This window comes from Lepisosteus oculatus, chromosome 19, assembly GCF_040954835.1.
Source record: "Lepisosteus oculatus isolate fLepOcu1 chromosome 19, fLepOcu1.hap2, whole genome shotgun sequence".
NCBI classification, from domain to species: domain Eukaryota; kingdom Metazoa; phylum Chordata; class Actinopteri; order Semionotiformes; family Lepisosteidae; genus Lepisosteus; species Lepisosteus oculatus.
Window position 1 is genome coordinate 9,058,512 of NC_090714.1, and position 18,485 is coordinate 9,076,996.

At 35.7% G+C, this 18,485-nt stretch overlaps 1 protein-coding gene across 1 annotated transcript; it reads left to right on the forward strand.

Annotated features, from left to right (window-relative positions):
• The first annotated feature begins 277 nt into the window (after nucleotides 1–277).
• On the forward strand, nucleotides 278–14,618 carry litaf (lipopolysaccharide-induced TNF factor). Its single transcript, XM_006637232.3, has 4 exons — nucleotides 278–540; nucleotides 5,915–6,122; nucleotides 6,903–7,059; nucleotides 10,744–14,618. Exons 2-4 carry the CDS (start codon nucleotides 5,927–5,929, stop codon nucleotides 10,850–10,852), a joined length of 462 nt encoding a protein of 153 aa, XP_006637295.1. The 5' UTR covers nucleotides 278–540; nucleotides 5,915–5,926; the 3' UTR covers nucleotides 10,853–14,618.
• Nucleotides 14,619–18,485: the final 3,867 nt, after the last annotated feature.

Consider the following 18,485-nt stretch of genomic DNA (forward strand, 5'->3'; position numbering starts at 1 on the left):
AAACCTGATGTGTTATGTGGCTAGAACAAGAATGGAAACTCACTGTTCTTAAAAAACTACAGTATGAATGCTGTTTAATAAGTACGTACTGACATGCTCCACCACACAAGCAACGGATTTTACTAATTTATATTTCAATATATTTTACTCACGAGATAAAAACTAACATTTTGGAAGATACTGATTAAATTTATTAGTTACGGTAGCAATAATAATTACTCAAGCCACATCTTAGCGAGGGGGTTTAGAAAGCGGATGGTGTAAGTAAACAGAATGTATTTCTATCACGTGACATACTGCAATAGTTAAGTGGGACACAGGAAGTATTCTATCCTCTTTAGAAATTGTTTATATCATTAAGGCTATCTGAAGGCACTGTTTGTGAACTTTTCCCCAGCTTTGATTAGTGTTGTAATTCGACAAAAGAAACAAACGTTCGAGGTTAAAAACAAAACTGTGTAGCTTTTCTTTGGGTATTTTTCTTCCTGAAGTTCCTGTTACCGTGTCATTTTCTGGATAACGTCGAGTTTACACAAGAGGGTTTGTACCGTTTTTTACTCTAATATTAGTTATTCGTTTTCTTAGAAAAATAAGGTTAACACCATAAAGGCTTCATTATAAAGGAAGTGTTGTGTAACGCGGATCTTTACGGAAATGAAGTTAAATTGACGCATTATCTTTTTAAAATAAGTTTCTTACTGTTACTGTATATAATAAAATTGTTATATTTTCATTATTAAATACATGCGATGTGACTAAAATGTTTTCTTAATTTGTATAACTTACATTTTTGTTATTCTTTTTCTTTTAAGATGAGGACCGGGGAAGTTTTTTGCGTTGTTCTTTGTCAAGCCTGTTGATTACATTTATACGAAAATATTGTAGAAGGTCAAACATTTTTATTGTTTTTCAGATTGAGATACTTAATTGTGTTTATTTTAAAATTCTCAAGGTTACATAACTGTGATGATGCTCTAAACTAGGGCCTAGGTGAAGTTGGCGGTATTGGTAAAAACGTTAGTTTGTACACAAAGGTGACAAGACAGGTTGCAACCACAAGACAGGACGCCATTTGGCCCATCTTGCTCATATTAGTTTAGAATAAGCTAATTTAAAATGTAGTCAAGAACTTTCTTAGAAGAGCCAGATACAGAGTTTGGACCTGAAACATCTGGTGGGAAGTTTGTTACAGACACACACAACTCTTTGTGTAAAGATGCATTTCCTCTTCACCATTCTAAATGAGTCCTTTTTAATTTCCACTCTGTTTCCTTGTTTCAGTACGGAGTGTGAAATAGTTCTCTGGATTAACCCTGTCTGTAAATCATTGGATGTATTATATGTTATACTTCGCATATTATTATTTTTCTCAGTCTTCTTTGCTCTAAACTGAAGATAATCAGTTCTCTTAACCTGTATCATATATGACTGTTCCCAGAAACTGAGAACAATTGTTGTTGGTCTTCTTAGTTCAGTTTGTTCTTGTTCAGACTTAATCTTATTGTGGTATAGTGACCAAAGCTAAACACAATATTTGAATTTAGGGCTTTCTGGTGCTTTGTAAAGCTTTCGGTGATTTCCCCTGGATTTAAATTCCAAACCTATTGCTACAGTATGTACTCAAGCATTCTTTTGGCTATTTTTGTTTCCCTGCATTATCTAGTCTAAAAAAATCTACAGAAACAGTGTGTTGGATGTTAGAGTTAGATTTAATAAATTTCAGCCCTTAAGAAAGGATCTTGAAATCTTTGTGGAATATTGGGTCACATGCTGTAGTGTTATCTGCAGACATTGTTAATTGATCAACAAATTCTAAAAAGATAAAAACTTTCCAAACCATTGCTGTCAGTCTTTTAAAATTGCTTTGGAAATATTCTTCTAATTTGGCATTATTGTTTCCATAACTTTACCATTAACATTAGAGACTTGATTGGTTTATGGCAAAAGTGCACAACTCCAAGTCTCCCGGACCAGAGTCCAGCAGGATTTCTTATAGAATCAATACCTTGAGACATCTAAAAAAAAGTATTGAATTTGTTCTTTTTAGTTAATAATTAGGTCAAATAGGTTATTAAGTGCAGACGTAAAATGAAAACACACAGACACTATGGCCATTCAGGACTGCAGCTGTGCACAACTGGTCTTCAGTTTTTTGTCTTTTCTGCACCAATCTATTGCCTGTGGGTTAAATCTTAATATTTCCTCTTTTATCCCTGGAATTGCATGAGACACTAGTAGAATGTCTGATTATTTTCTGCTCCTTCATTTACAAGCTAAATGCTTAAATATGTCTTGCAGAATTGTCAGCCTGCTCCTTCGTTTTTCATTTTTGCATACATGCACCATGGCATCTGGATCAACCCCAGCTCTGGCCAGGAGCACATTCACTCAAGGAGGTGTAGAACCTGGGTAGCTCATGTGCACACTACACTGTCTGTATGTCCAGTAACTTGAGTTCCTCTCTTTCATTTCCCCCATTCTGGGGGAAGTGGGTTTCTGGATGCTCTACAGCCCATTAGTCATCCCATTTTTCTCTTGGAGGTCAAGACCCAGATTATTTCCAGCAAGGCCTGAAAGGAGTTGAAGAGGGCAAGTCCTAGGAATGCTGCCCAATTCTGTCTTGCTCTCTGGTCTGAAGCCTCCTATCCCACTGCTCATTTCATGCACACAGTCTCCTTGTAAGGTATAACATGTAGTTACTGCAAATGTGCTAATTCTGTGTGGCAGCAGACGTAAAAAAGCTGGGTCTCAAAGCTATGAGTTATGGTGCTCAAATACCTAACAGTCTTCACAGATAAAGTAAGACTATCTCTCTGGACTTCATGTTTTCTGATCTTCAACCAAAAAACCAGTCATTCAGTAAACCACACACTACAATGACTTCATTTTGATGAAGTATAAATTAATATAAACTAGATATTAGAAATTTAACCAAAAGGTTAAACACTAATAAATAAACTCTCTTAACGTCAGCCAGTTACTTTTCACTTTATTGACTTGTTTCCTTAAGTTTCTCTTTACTGTAAACACTCTATAGTGGATTGTTGTTTTGAAAGAATAATACATATACTTAAGTACCTATCTTTATTTTTCATGCACTTTTATATATTTTAATAGCATGTCTTAGTTGTGAAGTTTCTATCATGACTTTCAACATGCAGAGACCTGTTCCTGCTGTTCATAAAAGTCTTTTTGAAGATCATGTCGGGAAACACTTGATTTTCAGCCGATAGAAAACAGTTATTGCCACTAGTGGCCAATATAGGCTTCTATTGCTTGTAAATAAACACTACCTAGTTGACCACTAATTTAATAGTTGGTGAATGTTGTATTCTCTCATGGGAGTCATTAAGTATGTTTATGATGTAAAGGGCTTGATAGTGCTAGTAAGAGCTTTTGGAAAATGGTTTAACTCCTCTGTATTCTCTGTGCCATCATGAGTTTTCATGTTTTCAGGACCAATAATAATAATTTGTTACACTTTAGTGCTTTTCTGGACACTCTACTCACCACCAATGTGCAGCATCCACCTGGATGATGTGACGGCAGTATGTTTACCACACGCCAGCTATCAGTGGGGAGGAGAACAGAGTGCTGAAGCCAATTCATAGATGGGGATTATTAGGAGATCATGATTGAAAAAGGCCAATGGGAAATTTGTCCAGCATGACAGGATAACACTCCTACTCTATTTGAGAAACACCTAGGATTTTTAATGCCAAAACACAGAAAGTCAGGACCTCGGTCTTACGTCTGTTTTAAGTCAGTGCTTGCTATGGATGTTTTTGCTTGGTTGTCATTCTCTTCTGTTTCCATGCCTAAAATACTGTTTTATTTTGCAAGTGTTTAAGGTGGTCTTTTTCTACATTTACAGTATGTGCTGTCCATTGTATAGTATATTCTGTATAAACTATAGAGTAGCTATAAATCTGAAATTTACCTTGTACCTTGGCAATTTTTGAAAAATAATATGAAACGAATGGAAGAGTGTTTGATGAGGTGTTATAATTACCAAAACAAAAGTGTTTGTGGAACAAAAATCCTTAAATTACCAGATTGAGTATGGTGAATTGGTTTTGGTTTGAACTTGATAAGAGACTAGACAGAGATCTCCATTTGTACATTCAGCTCTTTAAAATCTGCTACCTGAATTTAAGCTCAAAACAGAAACCATTTATTGTTTATAGTAAAGGTTCATTAGGTACTATACACAAGAAATTGTAAATTGCAATAAAAACGTGAGTTTTTATATTTTTTGGATATACTTTTTGAGAAAAGGCTCAGAGAGAGACTTGAGTTTAAGAATTGTTCATTTTTTTAAGCCAGTAAGTGGCTTAGTTATGCAGCAGCAATAGTTAGGGACTTAGAAGAAGTCTAGATAATGTCTCAAAAAGCAGCTAGGCTTTTGTTTTGGTGATTGTTTTGTTTTCTGTCGCAGTGTAAATAAACAGTTGTTTTGTACCTTTTGGCAGTGTTTGTGTGTCTGTGTTCCTGGCTATTTTAAAGATTGGCAAATCCATCTGGGACATCACAATATATAAACTTGCTCAATAATTGCTTTCTCTTTTTATACTTTGCAAATTATTAATAAATAATTAAAACCTAGGTAATATTATTTGCAGGGTTTTGTGTCTGTATTTTGAGCAAATCTTAAATTACAAATAAAAGCTGCTTGTGTTGACTTTGAAGTTACATCTGTTCTTAGTCATCTGTTTTAAAAACAGGAAATCCTTTGACTTAAAATTCACTTTCATGTGCAGTATATCACAGACCCATTTAAAACAAAGCTGCATAATAAAAGAATGCTTAAAACCAGAAGTACTGAGTTTAAAAATGTCACTACCTCCAGTAATTACAGTACTTCAGAAAACGACAGAAAAGATTTTCTTATGATAATCTAAAACAACCATATTAGAATTATTAAATCATGATTTCAGAATTTTTGGATGGATTAGAAGAATGGATGTTGGCTGTTAGAACATTTTAAAATAAACAATTCCTGTTTTGCAATTCTGCTTTTTTTTAAAGGCAGTTGATGCCTCTCATCCTACCAGGGATGGTGGAAGTGAAAGGGGTGTAGATACCAGAAATACAAAAATGAAAAATTGTCTGAATCAAAGCCTGTGATGTCACAGCTCAGGCTGTCTCTGTTGGTATTACTTGATTTAGACTTTACTTTTTCTTCTTTCAGGTAAACACCTTGGGTATGAAAACCATGCCTTTCTCTATGATTTGCATCAGGTCAATGACAATAGCTGAAATGTATTTCTTGAGCTCAAATATTTACTTCTTTATTACAGCTGATGATACAGCTGCTTCTTCACATGGGAAACCTACAGTATATGGTTATGTGATGATGTTTAATCAGTCAGAAGTTATTTTTACATTGAAGGACATTTTTAGTCAGTCATATTTCTGGCTCTAATGGCGAATCTATGCTGGGCTAACAGCAGGAGTGAGAACTGTAATATATTTCAGACTATTACCGCACCTTACTTATTTAGTCAAAAATAATTGTTTCAACATACAGTATTCTCATAAAAATCTCATGTGCATGTAATTCAAAAAGTGAATGTGCCTATTCAGAGTGTAAATTGAGCCCTATGAGTTCAGACACTGCAAGATCAACCCTGAACTATCATTGGCACTACAGAATCCAGAGCAAAATACTGTTAATTGGCAACTTATGTTGTGGATGTTGAGGGCTCAAACCACAAGTTCTGAAGTTCTGTGATAATCTGCATATAACATAATTCTGTATGTCAGTGTTAATATCCTTAATTATCACTTTTAATGGCTTACATTTTAATGGATCAAATTTGATCATTTAAAGCTTTTATTGTAAACTGTTTTTCATGGTACATTCATTGTCCTCTCATGAATTTTATTTATGAAAGTATTATTTTTTTACCAGATAAAGACCAAAATGGCCAGTGCTCCTCCAATTGAAGTAGTCATGCCACTGACAGCTCCTCTTCCTCCATCATATGAAGAAGCCATGAATCATCCATACCCTCACTGTTCACAGAATCCTACATACCCTCCCCCAGGGTATGGGCCAAAGAATACTCCAGTGTATCCTGTCCAGCCTCAAAGTCCACCTGTAACATGTCATCCAGTTGGTAAAGCACTCCTTATTCATCTATTATCTTAATAAATAATTGCACTGACCTTCTATAACTAGTGTGTTGTACAGAGTAACACCCAGCTGTGCCTTTGAATCCCTGTAACACACTGTGTATCTAGTAAAGCATGTCACCAGTTACTGCATGCTTAGATTTTTCTTGACTTTGGTTAAAATCAACAAAAATCAAGATATGGTTGAACAAAAATTTTGTGAACATACAATAAAGAAAAGGCAATATTGTGCATACCAAAAACATTCTGTTTTAGTCACTCTTCATGAATTAAAACCAGCCAAGTTCTTTGGCTTACCATTCTCCACAAACATTTGGTAAATCACAGATCACAACATTGAAACAAAGCTATATTATTTAATAATCTTACAAGGGCTTTAACCCTTGTAAACAACATATGGTGTGATAGTGATGGGAGGGATATGCAAATTCTAGTAGCTAGCCATACATTTCTCATACTATTCATTGGGATATATTTTTCAGTCGTAGTTTCAACTGTATGTGGGACTAAGGAAATGTTTGTTAAAAAGGTAAAATAAAACAGATATTTGGGTTTCACTGGCTGTATAATCTGTTTTTTTTTTGCTATTCCCAGAGATTTTTAAAGAACTCAGAGTTTTGCACTGACTAAATAAATCATAAAGTACTTCATAGTGAAGTCACAGTCATTTCAGTTGGTTAGTTGGATTACTGATTATGAATGACATCATAAAGAAACAAGCAAAAGAAATACATCAGAATACGTTCTGTGTTCTTGTTCCACAGTGTCTGTCCAGTCTGTCTATGTGCAGCCAGGACTGGTGTTCTCAGATCATCCAGTGGTGATGAACTGCCCTGCCTGCCGTCAGATGATTACGACCCAGCTGGAGTACAATTCAGGGGCGTTGGCTTGGCTGTCATGTGCAGGTCTTGCTATCTTTGGGTATGATTAAGAAATCGCCACATAAATTGATTTAAAAAATGAGATACTGTATTAGACTTCCACAGATATAAAATACCAATGAAGCTTGTATGAGTTGGGACTATAACAGTTAATACAATTTAGGCACAATCAGGGATGTAAAAAGTACTCGGATGTGTTACTTGAGTAAAAGTGGCATTGTGTTACGAAAAATACATAATTTGGTAAACGTTTCCATTCATGAAAGCTACTCAAGTACAGAAGTGTCATCAGAAATATAATCTCTTATACTCAAGTTTTTAGTAAAAAGTAGCTGTCCTTTCTGATGTTACCATGACTTTTACCTACTTTCACTAATTTTCCCTAACCTTTTATAATTTACAAAACTGATGTTGCCAAACCAACAAGTGAGACAGTATGTTAAGACAATTTCAATACATAACCTATAGAAAAGTGAGAAAATCATTCCATCCACCTTGAAATAGATCTCATAGCATTTGTCACATCTTAGGTTTGTGCCTATGAGTCCATTCCCAATTAATTGTTGACAGTTTCTACAGTCTGTTCAGTAGGTTCGAGGAGTGTTGCATTTTTCCTAAAATGTTCCTTTCTTTTCAAGACACTTAACATCAAAAAGTACTCATTACACCATTTATTAAAATGATTTAGAATGGGCCCATGGTTTTCTGGGTATTTGAACAAGCTGACCAGGGCTGTGTTATCAACAATCTTACTGACATGTCTGTGTGTTTGCTCTTACACTTATTAGTATACAAAATGTACTGTATTTATAAAATGTATTTTATAATTGTATGTGTTTTGATGTGCATGGTTTTTGCATTTTTCTATGCTCCTCTAAACGCAAAGTGCCCAAACAAATTTCACAGAAATGTCCAGAAGCGTTGTTAGATAAGCTAAAAATTTTATTCTATACTGTATAGGATTTCCCTGTAAATCATATGTAGAGTATTTAACTTTATATAGTACGTTTGTACTATATAGTAATAATTAATAATAATTAATAATTGCTAACACTTATGTAGTGCTTTTCTGGATACTCCACTCAAAGCGCTTTACAGGTAATGGGGACTCCACCACCACTGTGCAGCATCCTCCTGGATGATGCAGCGGCAGCCATAATGCGCCAGAACACTCACCACAAATCAGCTATCAGCTATCATGAGAGCAATGTAATGAAGCCAATTCATAGATGGGGATTATTAGGAGGCCATGATTGGTAAGGGTCAATGGGAAATTTGGCCAGGACGCCAGGGTTATACCCCTACTCTTTTCGAGAAACGCCCCTGGGATTTTTAATGACCACAGAGAGTCAGGACCTTGGTTTTACATCTCATCCGAAGAGCGGCGCCTGTTTACAGTATAGTGTCCCCCTCACTATACTGGGGCATTAGGACCCACATGGGCCGCAGGGTGAGCACCCCCTACTGGCCCCACTAACACCTCTTCCAGCAGCAACCTTAGTTTTTCCTAGGAGGTCTCCACACATGCTTAGCTTCAGTGGGCTGCCAGTTGTGAGTTGCAGAGTGATATGGCTACTGGCGCAATATACAATACACTATATAGTATATATAGTAATGTCAGTACAAGCTCAACTATTTTAAAGTTGCTTTCTTCTTCGCGTGCACTATACGTTATACACCACGTTAAAATCATTTCAAGTTAAATGTTTGAATGTAATGTTTAAAATGTTGTCCATCGCTCAAAACACACACAATTGTTAATGATCAAATTCTGAGTTTTATAAAATGTTTCAAATATAGGTTAAAGGTTTATTTAAGTTCTCAACTGGTCATTACAGCGTTCTGTTTATACTGGAAACAGATGTTTATACTGGAAACAGTTCTGGTCTCCATTACTGTTGAAATACTTTGATTCTTATGGAGAAATGTGTCACACATGAGTCTCAGATGAATATTTACTGTATGTCCTCCTGATTCCCATTAATCCTGTTTCCTGTATTTTGGACATAATAACATCCATGATTTAGGGTACACAGTAAGGACAATATACTGTACGTTGCCCCCTGTATTACTTTTTTCAGTATTTTTTGTTATAAACATCGCATTTACATACAGAACCAAATGTAGTAATACTAGCATTTTTTCATTTGTTGTTTTATATTATTTTCAGCACAGTAAGAGGATCTCACATTTATTTGTGGATTTGTAGAGGTCATCAAATAAAAACGCACTCATTGTGGTTTGTGGTATTGGAGCAGTTATTTTTTAAAACACCACGGTCAGTGGTTGGGCTTCAGAATAGTACGTCATAGAAGTACGCAGGTGCATTGCGTGTGTGTAAGGTTCTGCTTTAACCAATTAGAATCCTAGCGAGTATGAGGAAAGAAGATGCTTTTGGGAAATGTAGTGGAGTAAAAGTAAACCACTTAAGTAAAAGTCCAGAGTAGTTCTACTTCGTTAGTTCACACTATATGTGTTCCATGTGGGTCTACATGAACTATATACTGTAAAAGTATGCAACACAGGTACAGGCAAACACGTTTTAGAGTTCAAGTATTTAAATAGAAAAATTATTAACTTAAAGGCTCTTAGAGGTGCCTGACCATTTTCTAGATTTACCCTGTCTGAACTGGATGCGGAAGTAATCCAAACAGGTGAAAAATGACTTTGATCACAAGACTTACATATTGTAAGAGATTTTTAAGGGATAGTAGTAGTATTTTTCTGGTTTCTGTTAAACTTTAATAACAAAAATACTTTCAGCTTCATGCATTTTGTTAAATCAGACTAGTGCAAAAGTAATTAGGGTTTTGTCAGAATTATTCAGAATTATGAATTGGGTCCTTATGTGACTTGAGACAAGATAGCAAGTTTGTCTCTACTGCATGTGTTTAAAGCATACATATTTGCACAACTTTATACAGAGGTTAACTAACCAGCATTAAATAATACATGATTACACGAAAACAATATATCCTTTTTGGTATGAAATCTTAACAGGTTTCATTTTGAATTGTCAGTTCTCTGAATATATTTAATTTTTGCTCTTTAGTTTTTGCTAACATTTATTGTAACTTATCTAACCCTTAGAGGTAATCATCTTGAGCTGCCAAATTTTAAATGATTTTTTTTAAATTGTGTAACCATCATTTTCTGACTTCAGAAAATGAGACACTGTAGAGGATCTGAATACGTTTGCAAAGCACTGTATGTTTTAGGTGTAAAATACAAGAAAACAAAGAAGTTCTCAGTTTTAAGAGCAGTATAAAACACATTTCAGCTGAGCAATACAGTTTAAGGTTTTTGTGTTGTTGTTGTATGGTATTGAAAATGCTTTGGAATTACAAAACTTCCACTCAGTCACAAACCTGGTATTCCATTTCCTGATTTCCTCTGTTTAACAAGTCTTTAAAAATATATAAATAATTGAATCAAGTATTTTTAATGACAACATGGAAAATATATTAAAATATTATATAAATAAATGGGTAGAAAAGCCAATAAATACATTTTACCTAATGTTAATTTCTACAGCACACAGACCATGTTTGAACAGTTTCAACTATTTTAAAGTTTTAAAGTGGATGACTGGGCATGTAGACAGAGGAATAACATTGCACTAACCTGCTCTTTGATTTTTGTTCCAAAAGAAGTTTGTTATTAAGACACATGTCTCTTTTTAAATAAAAATAACAAACATTTAATGTTACTCTCTTTCTCGTAGTTGCATTTATGGATGCTGCTTGATCCCTTTCTGTGTGGACAGCTTGAAAGATGTGACCCATTATTGCCCCAACTGCAAGAATGTTCTTGGAGTCTACAAACGCTTATAATACTCTCCAGGACTCTTTTATAGAATGATGAAACAGCTCATTAAAAAGAAGAACATTGTGTGTATAATTTCCTCACATTCTCATTTTTACAATCCATGTTTCTGTACCTTCTGTGCATATTGTAACCACATACATATTTATTTTGGTGGATATCTCTTTCTTTTTTCTTTTTTAAAGTAAATCCACATCTGAATTGCAACAGGTGGAGAAGTATACAAGTTAATTCTAGATGGTGGGCATATAAAAGGCATCTTTATATGTAAGGTACCTTTATATGTAAAACAATGCCAATGTGTCAGCCAATTTTGGTGAATTAAGGAGCAACCTTTTTTCTTTGTAAATACTTTTGTATTGCTTACATGCATGCAGATATATTGATAAAACCAGATTGAAGCTTAAAATGTGAAGTAGTCAGACTAGTATCAACAAATGGTGATAATAAAGAAGAAATATGCTACAACATTGAGTAACACTGCACAGCTACCTATGGTTTTCTTGTTGATAATTTATCCTCTAAGAATCAAATGTAATGTAATTTTAATTTGGTTTAAATTTAATTTAAATGTAATTTATGTTAAGATTCTGTGTTTTCAATTATTTTTGTCACATTTGCCACAGCGATCGTTTTTTTAATTGTGCTGCTTTGCAATTCTTTTCATTGTAATTCAATTTGAAGTCGAGGGTGTGGTGCAAAATTATAAAATTATGTTTAAAACAAAAAAAGAGGGACTGCATCCCTTTACATTTTTTCTTCAGTCTTATCTTTCAGAGATTTTATGTGGCAAAATCTCTCTTAGCAGTGATTAACTTTAACTTTAATGGTTTGTAAGGTATAGACTCTGAATTCCTGTCTATAGAGTCATGGGATCAAATCTCTGGTGAGAGGTAACTTATTGCTCTTGAGCAAGATGCTTTATTTTGATTGTTTCAGTAAATAATATATGATGTATAATGAGGTTTCCAGATGGACACAAGCATCCAAGCCTATCCAGCACTTCTGATACCCCTCCATGTTGTCTAAACTGTACTTTCTCGAGTATCTGTTACTTTCTTGAGTCCCAAAACCATGTAAGCCAGCTCAACCCATTACAATTGAGAGCTCCCTTAGGCTCCCATACTGGAGCCTAGACAATGCTTGAAAGCATTTTCCTCCTAGCTTTCCCAGTAGATCAGGGGAGACGCCAATACTACACCAATCCTGTCTGCTGTTTCCCTCATGAGGAATCTCATCCCCTCTAGATAGAAGTTATTCAGTTAGAACAGATAATTTAATCTGGTCTCAGTTTAATCTGGTTTTATCTTATTAACAGGTGGCTTTCTTTCAAACCCACTTCTCACTACCTCACAGTGATACACTTCATCTATCACTGATGCATTTGGGCCCATTAACAGCAGAGATCACATAGAAAAGTGAGAAACTGCTTCACCATTTAAGAACACATCCAAAATATAGGACATGGTGTGTTTATTTTTATTATGCAAAACATTAGTGATGAATAATAATGAGTGCCTCAATACGCGTGTACCTTTGGGAAAAAGTAAAAGTGCTCTCAAAAATGTTTTGTAGAAATGGCTGTGTGATCTTCAGAACACGTTGTATAATGCTTCTAGTCAGTAATTATAACTCTCAAGGATTAAAGTAAAAAAAGGCCTGGAAAATGTCTCCTAATAATTTTTTGCTTTTCTTGTGAAAATACACAAAATGACCAGTAATGTTGAAAGATAGCCACAAGGTGGAGCGATTGCCAAAACTACACTATATGCTGTAAGACTGTCAACTGTATGTAGCATTCACCAATGTGTTTTTTACTCACAGCTTGACTGATTTTTCATTTTTGGGGTTTTAAATGTAAAAAAAATACTGATACATGTAATGTTATGTCCTAAACAAAAACATCTTTCAGTTAGATTGGTTCCTATGTAATCAAATATACGTAAATACATTTTCAGACTCTCTGTGTAGTAAAGGAACAAGTAAAGGTTTATTCCATGCTGAAAAGACAAGAAAGGAAGCACAACATTTTGGTTGTGGAGCCTTCTCTGGGTGTCGTTATGCATGGTATAAACCTTTACTTGTTCCTTTGCAGTCTACACATGCTGATGCAGCTACCTACTTGAACAAACTCTGTGTAGTATTACATTTTTAAATTGTTTAAATGCATTTATGTCCTTTATGCAATTTTTTACATTGCCCAATGTTTTATTTCTAAAATAAATGTTAAGTATGCAAAGCAGAAAACTAATATTATTTCTAACCGAGGCTCTTATGTTCTTTATGTACAGTGGTGTGAAAAAGTGTTTGCCCCCTTCATTATTTCTTATTTTTTTGCATGTTTGTCACACTGAAATGTTTCAGATCATCAAACAAATTGAAATATTAGACATAGATAACACAAGTAAACACAAAATGCAGTTTTTAAATGAAGGTTTTTATTATTAAGGGAAAAAAAATCCAAACCTACATGGCCCTGTGTGAAAAAGTGATTGTCCCCCTGTTAAGACAAAATTAAATGTGGTTTATCACATCTTTGAAAAGCTGAGTTCAATTTCTCTAGCCACACCCAGGCCCGATTACTGCCACAACTGTTCTCAATCAAGAAATCACTTAAATAGGACCTGCCTGACAAAGTGAAGTAGACCAAAAGAACCTCAAAAGCTAGACATCATGCTGCGATCCAAAGAAATTCAGGAACAAATGAGAAACAGAGTAATTGAGATTTATCAGTCTGGAAAAGGTTATAAAGCCATTTCTAAAGCTTTGGGACTCCAGCGAACCACAGTGAGAGCCATTATCCACAAATGGCGAAAACATGGAACAGTGGTGAACCTTCTCAGGAGTGGCCGGCCAACCAAAATTACCCCAAGAGCGCAGCGACGACTCATCCAAGTGGTCAGAAAAAAACCCACAACAACATCCAAAGAACTGCAGGCTTCACCTGCCTCAGTTCATGTCTCCACTATAAGAAAGAGACTGGGCAAAGATGGTCTGCATGGCAGAGTTCCAAGACGAAACCCACTGCTGAGCAAAAAGAACATAAAGGCTCGTCTCAGTTTTGCCAGAAAACATCTTGATGATCCCCAAGACTTTTGGGAAAATACTCTGTGGACTGACGAGACAAAAGTTGAACTTTTTGGCAGGTGTGTGTCCCATTACATCTGGCATAAAAGTAACACAGCATTTCAGAAAAGGAACATCATACCAACAGTAAAATATGGTGGTGGTAGTGTGATGGTCTGGGGCTGTTTTGCTGCTTCAGGACCTGGAAGACTTGCTGTGGTAAATGGAACCATGAATTCTGCTGTCTACCAAAAAATCCTGAAGGAGAATGTCCGACCATCTGTTCGTGACCTCAAGCTGAAGCGCACTTGGGTTCTGCAGCAGGACAATGATCCAAAACACACCAGCAAGTCCACCTCTGAATGGCTTAAGAAAAACAAAATGAAGACTTTGGAGTGGCCCAGTCAAAGTCCTGACCTGAATCCGATTGAGATGTTGTGGCATGACCTTAAAAAAGCAGTTAAGGCTCGAAAACCCTCCAATGTGGCTGAATTACAACAATTCTGCAAAGATGAGTGGGCCAAAATTCCTCCACAGCGCTGTAAAAGACTCATTGCCAGTTATCGCAAAAGCTTGATTGCAGTTGTTGCTGCTAAGGGTGGCCCAACCAGTTATTAGGTTTAGGGGGCAATCACTTTTTCACATAGGGCCATGTAGGTTTGGATTTTTGTTTTTCCCTTATTAATAAAAACCTTCATTTAAAAACTGCATTTTGTGTTTACTTGTGTTATCTTTGTCTAATATTTCAATTTGTTTGATGATCTGAAACATTTCAGTGTGACAAACATGCAAAAAAATAAGAAATTAGGAAGGGGGCAAACACTTTTTCACACTACTGTATCTTCACAGAACACATTTATTTTCCCCTGGTTAAGTTATATTTGAGAACAAACATGGTTGTGTACAGTACATATGTAGTAGAGTGCGGTGCTGCCTCACAGGTCTTGGGTGTTGGGATTGATTTTTGACTGGAGCACCTTCTGTGTAAAATGTTCTTTGTGTAAAAAGGATTTTCTCGAGGTGCTCCAGTTTCCTCACATCTTCTCAAGAGACAGTAGTTAGGCTAAACAGTGTCTCTAAATTGTCCATAGTCTGTGCTTTGTAATGAACTAGTATTCCACCCAGAGTAAAGTCTCACCTGGCAGCCCATTATACTTTCAGTGTAGACTCCAGTCTACCACAACTGTTATTAGGAATACTGAATGTGGTTTTCTGATAATGAATGGATGGACAAACAAATTAAAGCATTTTATAAATAAAGCAACCCTGCTATTTGCATTCCAAGGAACTTTGTACATCTAAATCAAAAGTTCACTTAAAATATCATGCTATTGAATGGCTATTTTTTTATTTTTATGTTTTATGGAATTTGTAAGATAGCACAAGGAAATGGTGACCAGACAAAAATTGTGTACATCACCACCTAACTAAAAAGCATCCGTTAGACTGGACACAGTCCGAAAAGGAAATGTTGCATTTTAAAAACCTAACAAAGAAAACGAACATGCCAAAAGGCCCTAAAACAGAATTTGCCTGTGGAGGCTAAGGTTCCAGATCCTGTGTTTCATTAAGTCTCCAAACAAAATAAAGTCAGGGAAGAGGTGAGGAGAAGTTATTGTTGCATAGGCTCAAACTAGTGACTGTTTGAAGAACATGGACAATCATTTTGATAGGATTTTACATTTTTTTCACAGTTCAATATCCAAAACTCACAACAATTAAAAGACATGTCATTTAAATGTATAATTCAGTAAGTATGAAAACAGATATTACCATGTTACAGTGTTATGCTCATCATTTTCCTCCTTTGGCAATATTCACACTTTCAATGGCAGAATAGAAAGTGTGCTTCATTACGTGATGCTTTGTCATTTTCTCCTGTTATAGCCTCAGGCAGGAAAGTGCAGTTTCCCAGACACAATGTAATCAGACAGGATATGACCATCGGCTTTTACAGCACTTCTGACAAAAGGAGCTACATAGGAAATAATTTTCTGCTCTTTCCTTTCGTTTTCTTTGTGAGACACCTGGCAAAGGTCTTACCTAAAAGAACACGATGGACATTTAAACCTGATATAGTTGCTGTGTGTTTTTATCGAACATACCATTTTTGAGTTTTTGATGACAGTTTTAAAGTTCATCAAAATGTAATTAAATTCCAGATTTTTTATATATACTCCTTTCACATTTAGGGACAGAAAATTATTCAGGTAAAAAGGATGTTTTGAAATCAAGGGATTTAACTGTTAAAAGTTCTTCAATTTGATTTCACCTGCAGAACATTATTGAGGTAAAAAACAGTTAACAACCTGCAAAAGCAAACTGAAACATTTAGTATTCAGTTTTAGATAGAATGTTCAGGGTAACCTTGAAAATGTGAAACATATTGATCATTTATTTATTTATTTTAGCTGTTTTTCTGTTTTTCTCTTGTATCTCGGAAGTTTAAAGGTTTAAGAAATTAAAAAAATCTCTATTCCCTACCTAAGTTTTTGAGCATTAAATCAATATGATAATCGATTGATAACAAAACAGAACACTTTTAAGTAACTTTGAACCTTTGAACATTTAGAACATTTTTATCTTTTACAGGGTATGACTCTCGATCAGATCATACACACACGTGGCTTTCAGTTTCATTGTTATATAGATGACAGGTGTACATTAAAGCCTCTTTTCCTTTTAATCTCGAACCTCCTTCACTTATCATGTCTCTGCGTGGCATTAAGCTCTGTCTGACATCTAATTCTTTAAAGCTTAATAGTGCCAAAACAGAAATTTTACTGGTGGGCAGTAGATGTCTTCTGGAGAGTTTCACAGTAATTCCCCATGCAGGTGTCACCTATCCTTTAGATTTTGGAAGTTTTTTATCCTCTCCTGTCATTTGAGTCCCATGTAAAAAATCTGATTATGACCTATTTTTTTTCCATCTTAGAAATTTTGCCTGCAATTTCTATCTGAATGTTTGATTCATGTATTAATAACATTAAGGCTTGAATTCTGTAATTCGTTGTTCTATGGGCACACTAACACTTTCCACAGCAGTATGTCCAAAACGCTGCAGCTAGGTTCTAAACTCACACTTCAGACCCTGGCAGTATATTACTCCTACTCTTAAATTTCTCTATTGGTAGCCTGTAAAGTCACATATTCAAAACAAGTTCTTATTGACTCAAAAGGCTCTAAATAATTTAACTCCATCATAAATCTCTGAACTCCTTCATGTTCACACTCCTTCAAACAAGGTTGGTCCATTGTTTATTGTACCTGGGACTCACTTACTCACTCACTTGTAAACATTGTAGTCATACAAATTACTATTTTTGATCATTTCCACAGATTCTCCTCGGGTGAAAGGCTGTGATTACAAGATATTGGCAGCTCAAGACTCAAGACTCAAGACTCTCGGCAAGTTTCAAGTTTTCAAAATCTGTTTATCGTTTCTCTTTTTTCCATTAAATTAGATTTTTCTTCTATTTTGGTACGAAACATCTATACTTATCATTATTTAGCAGCTTCACTGTTGATTTGAGCTATTTCTTGTGATCTGCTGTTATACCTGCAGCAAAGCAACCTTACCATGAAGCTACTTAAGAAATATTTACTGTGGGCAGCAAGTTGGTGCGGGGTTAGCATTGCTGCCTCACACCAGTGGGGCTCTGGGTTCAGTTCCTGGAGTACTGTCTGTATGGGGTTCGTATGTTCTCCATGTTTTGGTGTGGGTTTTCTCCAAGTGCTCCTGGTTCCTCCCACTGTCCAAATACATCCTACAAGTACAGTATATTCCCTATTCCAATGCACTGGTGTCCCTTTCAGGTTCTAAATTGTCTAGTGTTGGTTGCCAGGATAGACTCCGGCTTCCCAGCAACTGTGCATTAGATAAAGTGGTAAGAAAATGAATGGAAGGACATTACAATGGTTTCATAAAATCCTCCTATTAGTATTTAATCAATGTTATGCAACATTTGAACCACTTAATTTCTTTAATAATAATAATAAACTTTATTTTATATAGCGCCTTTAAAGGTGGCTTCTCAAAGCGCTTTACAGAATGACAACATCAATAAATAAGAAGAATACACAAGATAAAACACAATTACAATATATAGAGGAGACCGTGGATGGTGGTACTAAGAAGAGCAGAGGGGTGAAGAATGGAACCAGTTAAGTAAAGGCTTTTCTAAAGAAGAGGGTTTTGAATCTGGATTTGAAGAAGTTTAGAGAAGGTGACTCTCTGATATCCTTGGGGAGAGAGTTCCACAGCTGGGGGCATAACAGGGGCAGGTCCTGTCACCCATACAATGTAGATGGGCTTGGGGGACAGTAAGGAGAGCAGAATTAGAAGAGCAAAGGTTGCAAGGTGGGGAGTAGGGCGATAATAGGTCAGACAGGTACTGAGGTGAGCACTTGCACTAGAGCTGGTCTGGATTCTGGCTGCTGAATTTTGGACATACTGCAGTTTGTTCAGAGTAGATTTAGATACCCCGGCAAGTAGAGCATTACAGTAGTCAATTTGAGAGAATACAGATGCGTTGATCAGCTTTTCAGCCACAGTTAATGATGGCATAGGGCATA

Bases quoted from the DNA above. Each gene is read 5' to 3' on its own strand.
- litaf (XM_006637232.3), top strand. From the start codon at position 5,927: ATGGCCAGTGCTCCTCCAATTGAAGTAGTCATGCCACTGACAGCTCCT. The intron at 6,123-6,902 runs GTAAAGCACTCC...CTTGTTCCACAG, and splicing joins TGTAACATGTCATCCAGTTG to TGTCTGTCCAGTCTGTCTAT. The intron at 7,060-10,743 runs GTATGATTAAGA...TCTTTCTCGTAG, and splicing joins GCAGGTCTTGCTATCTTTGG to TTGCATTTATGGATGCTGCT.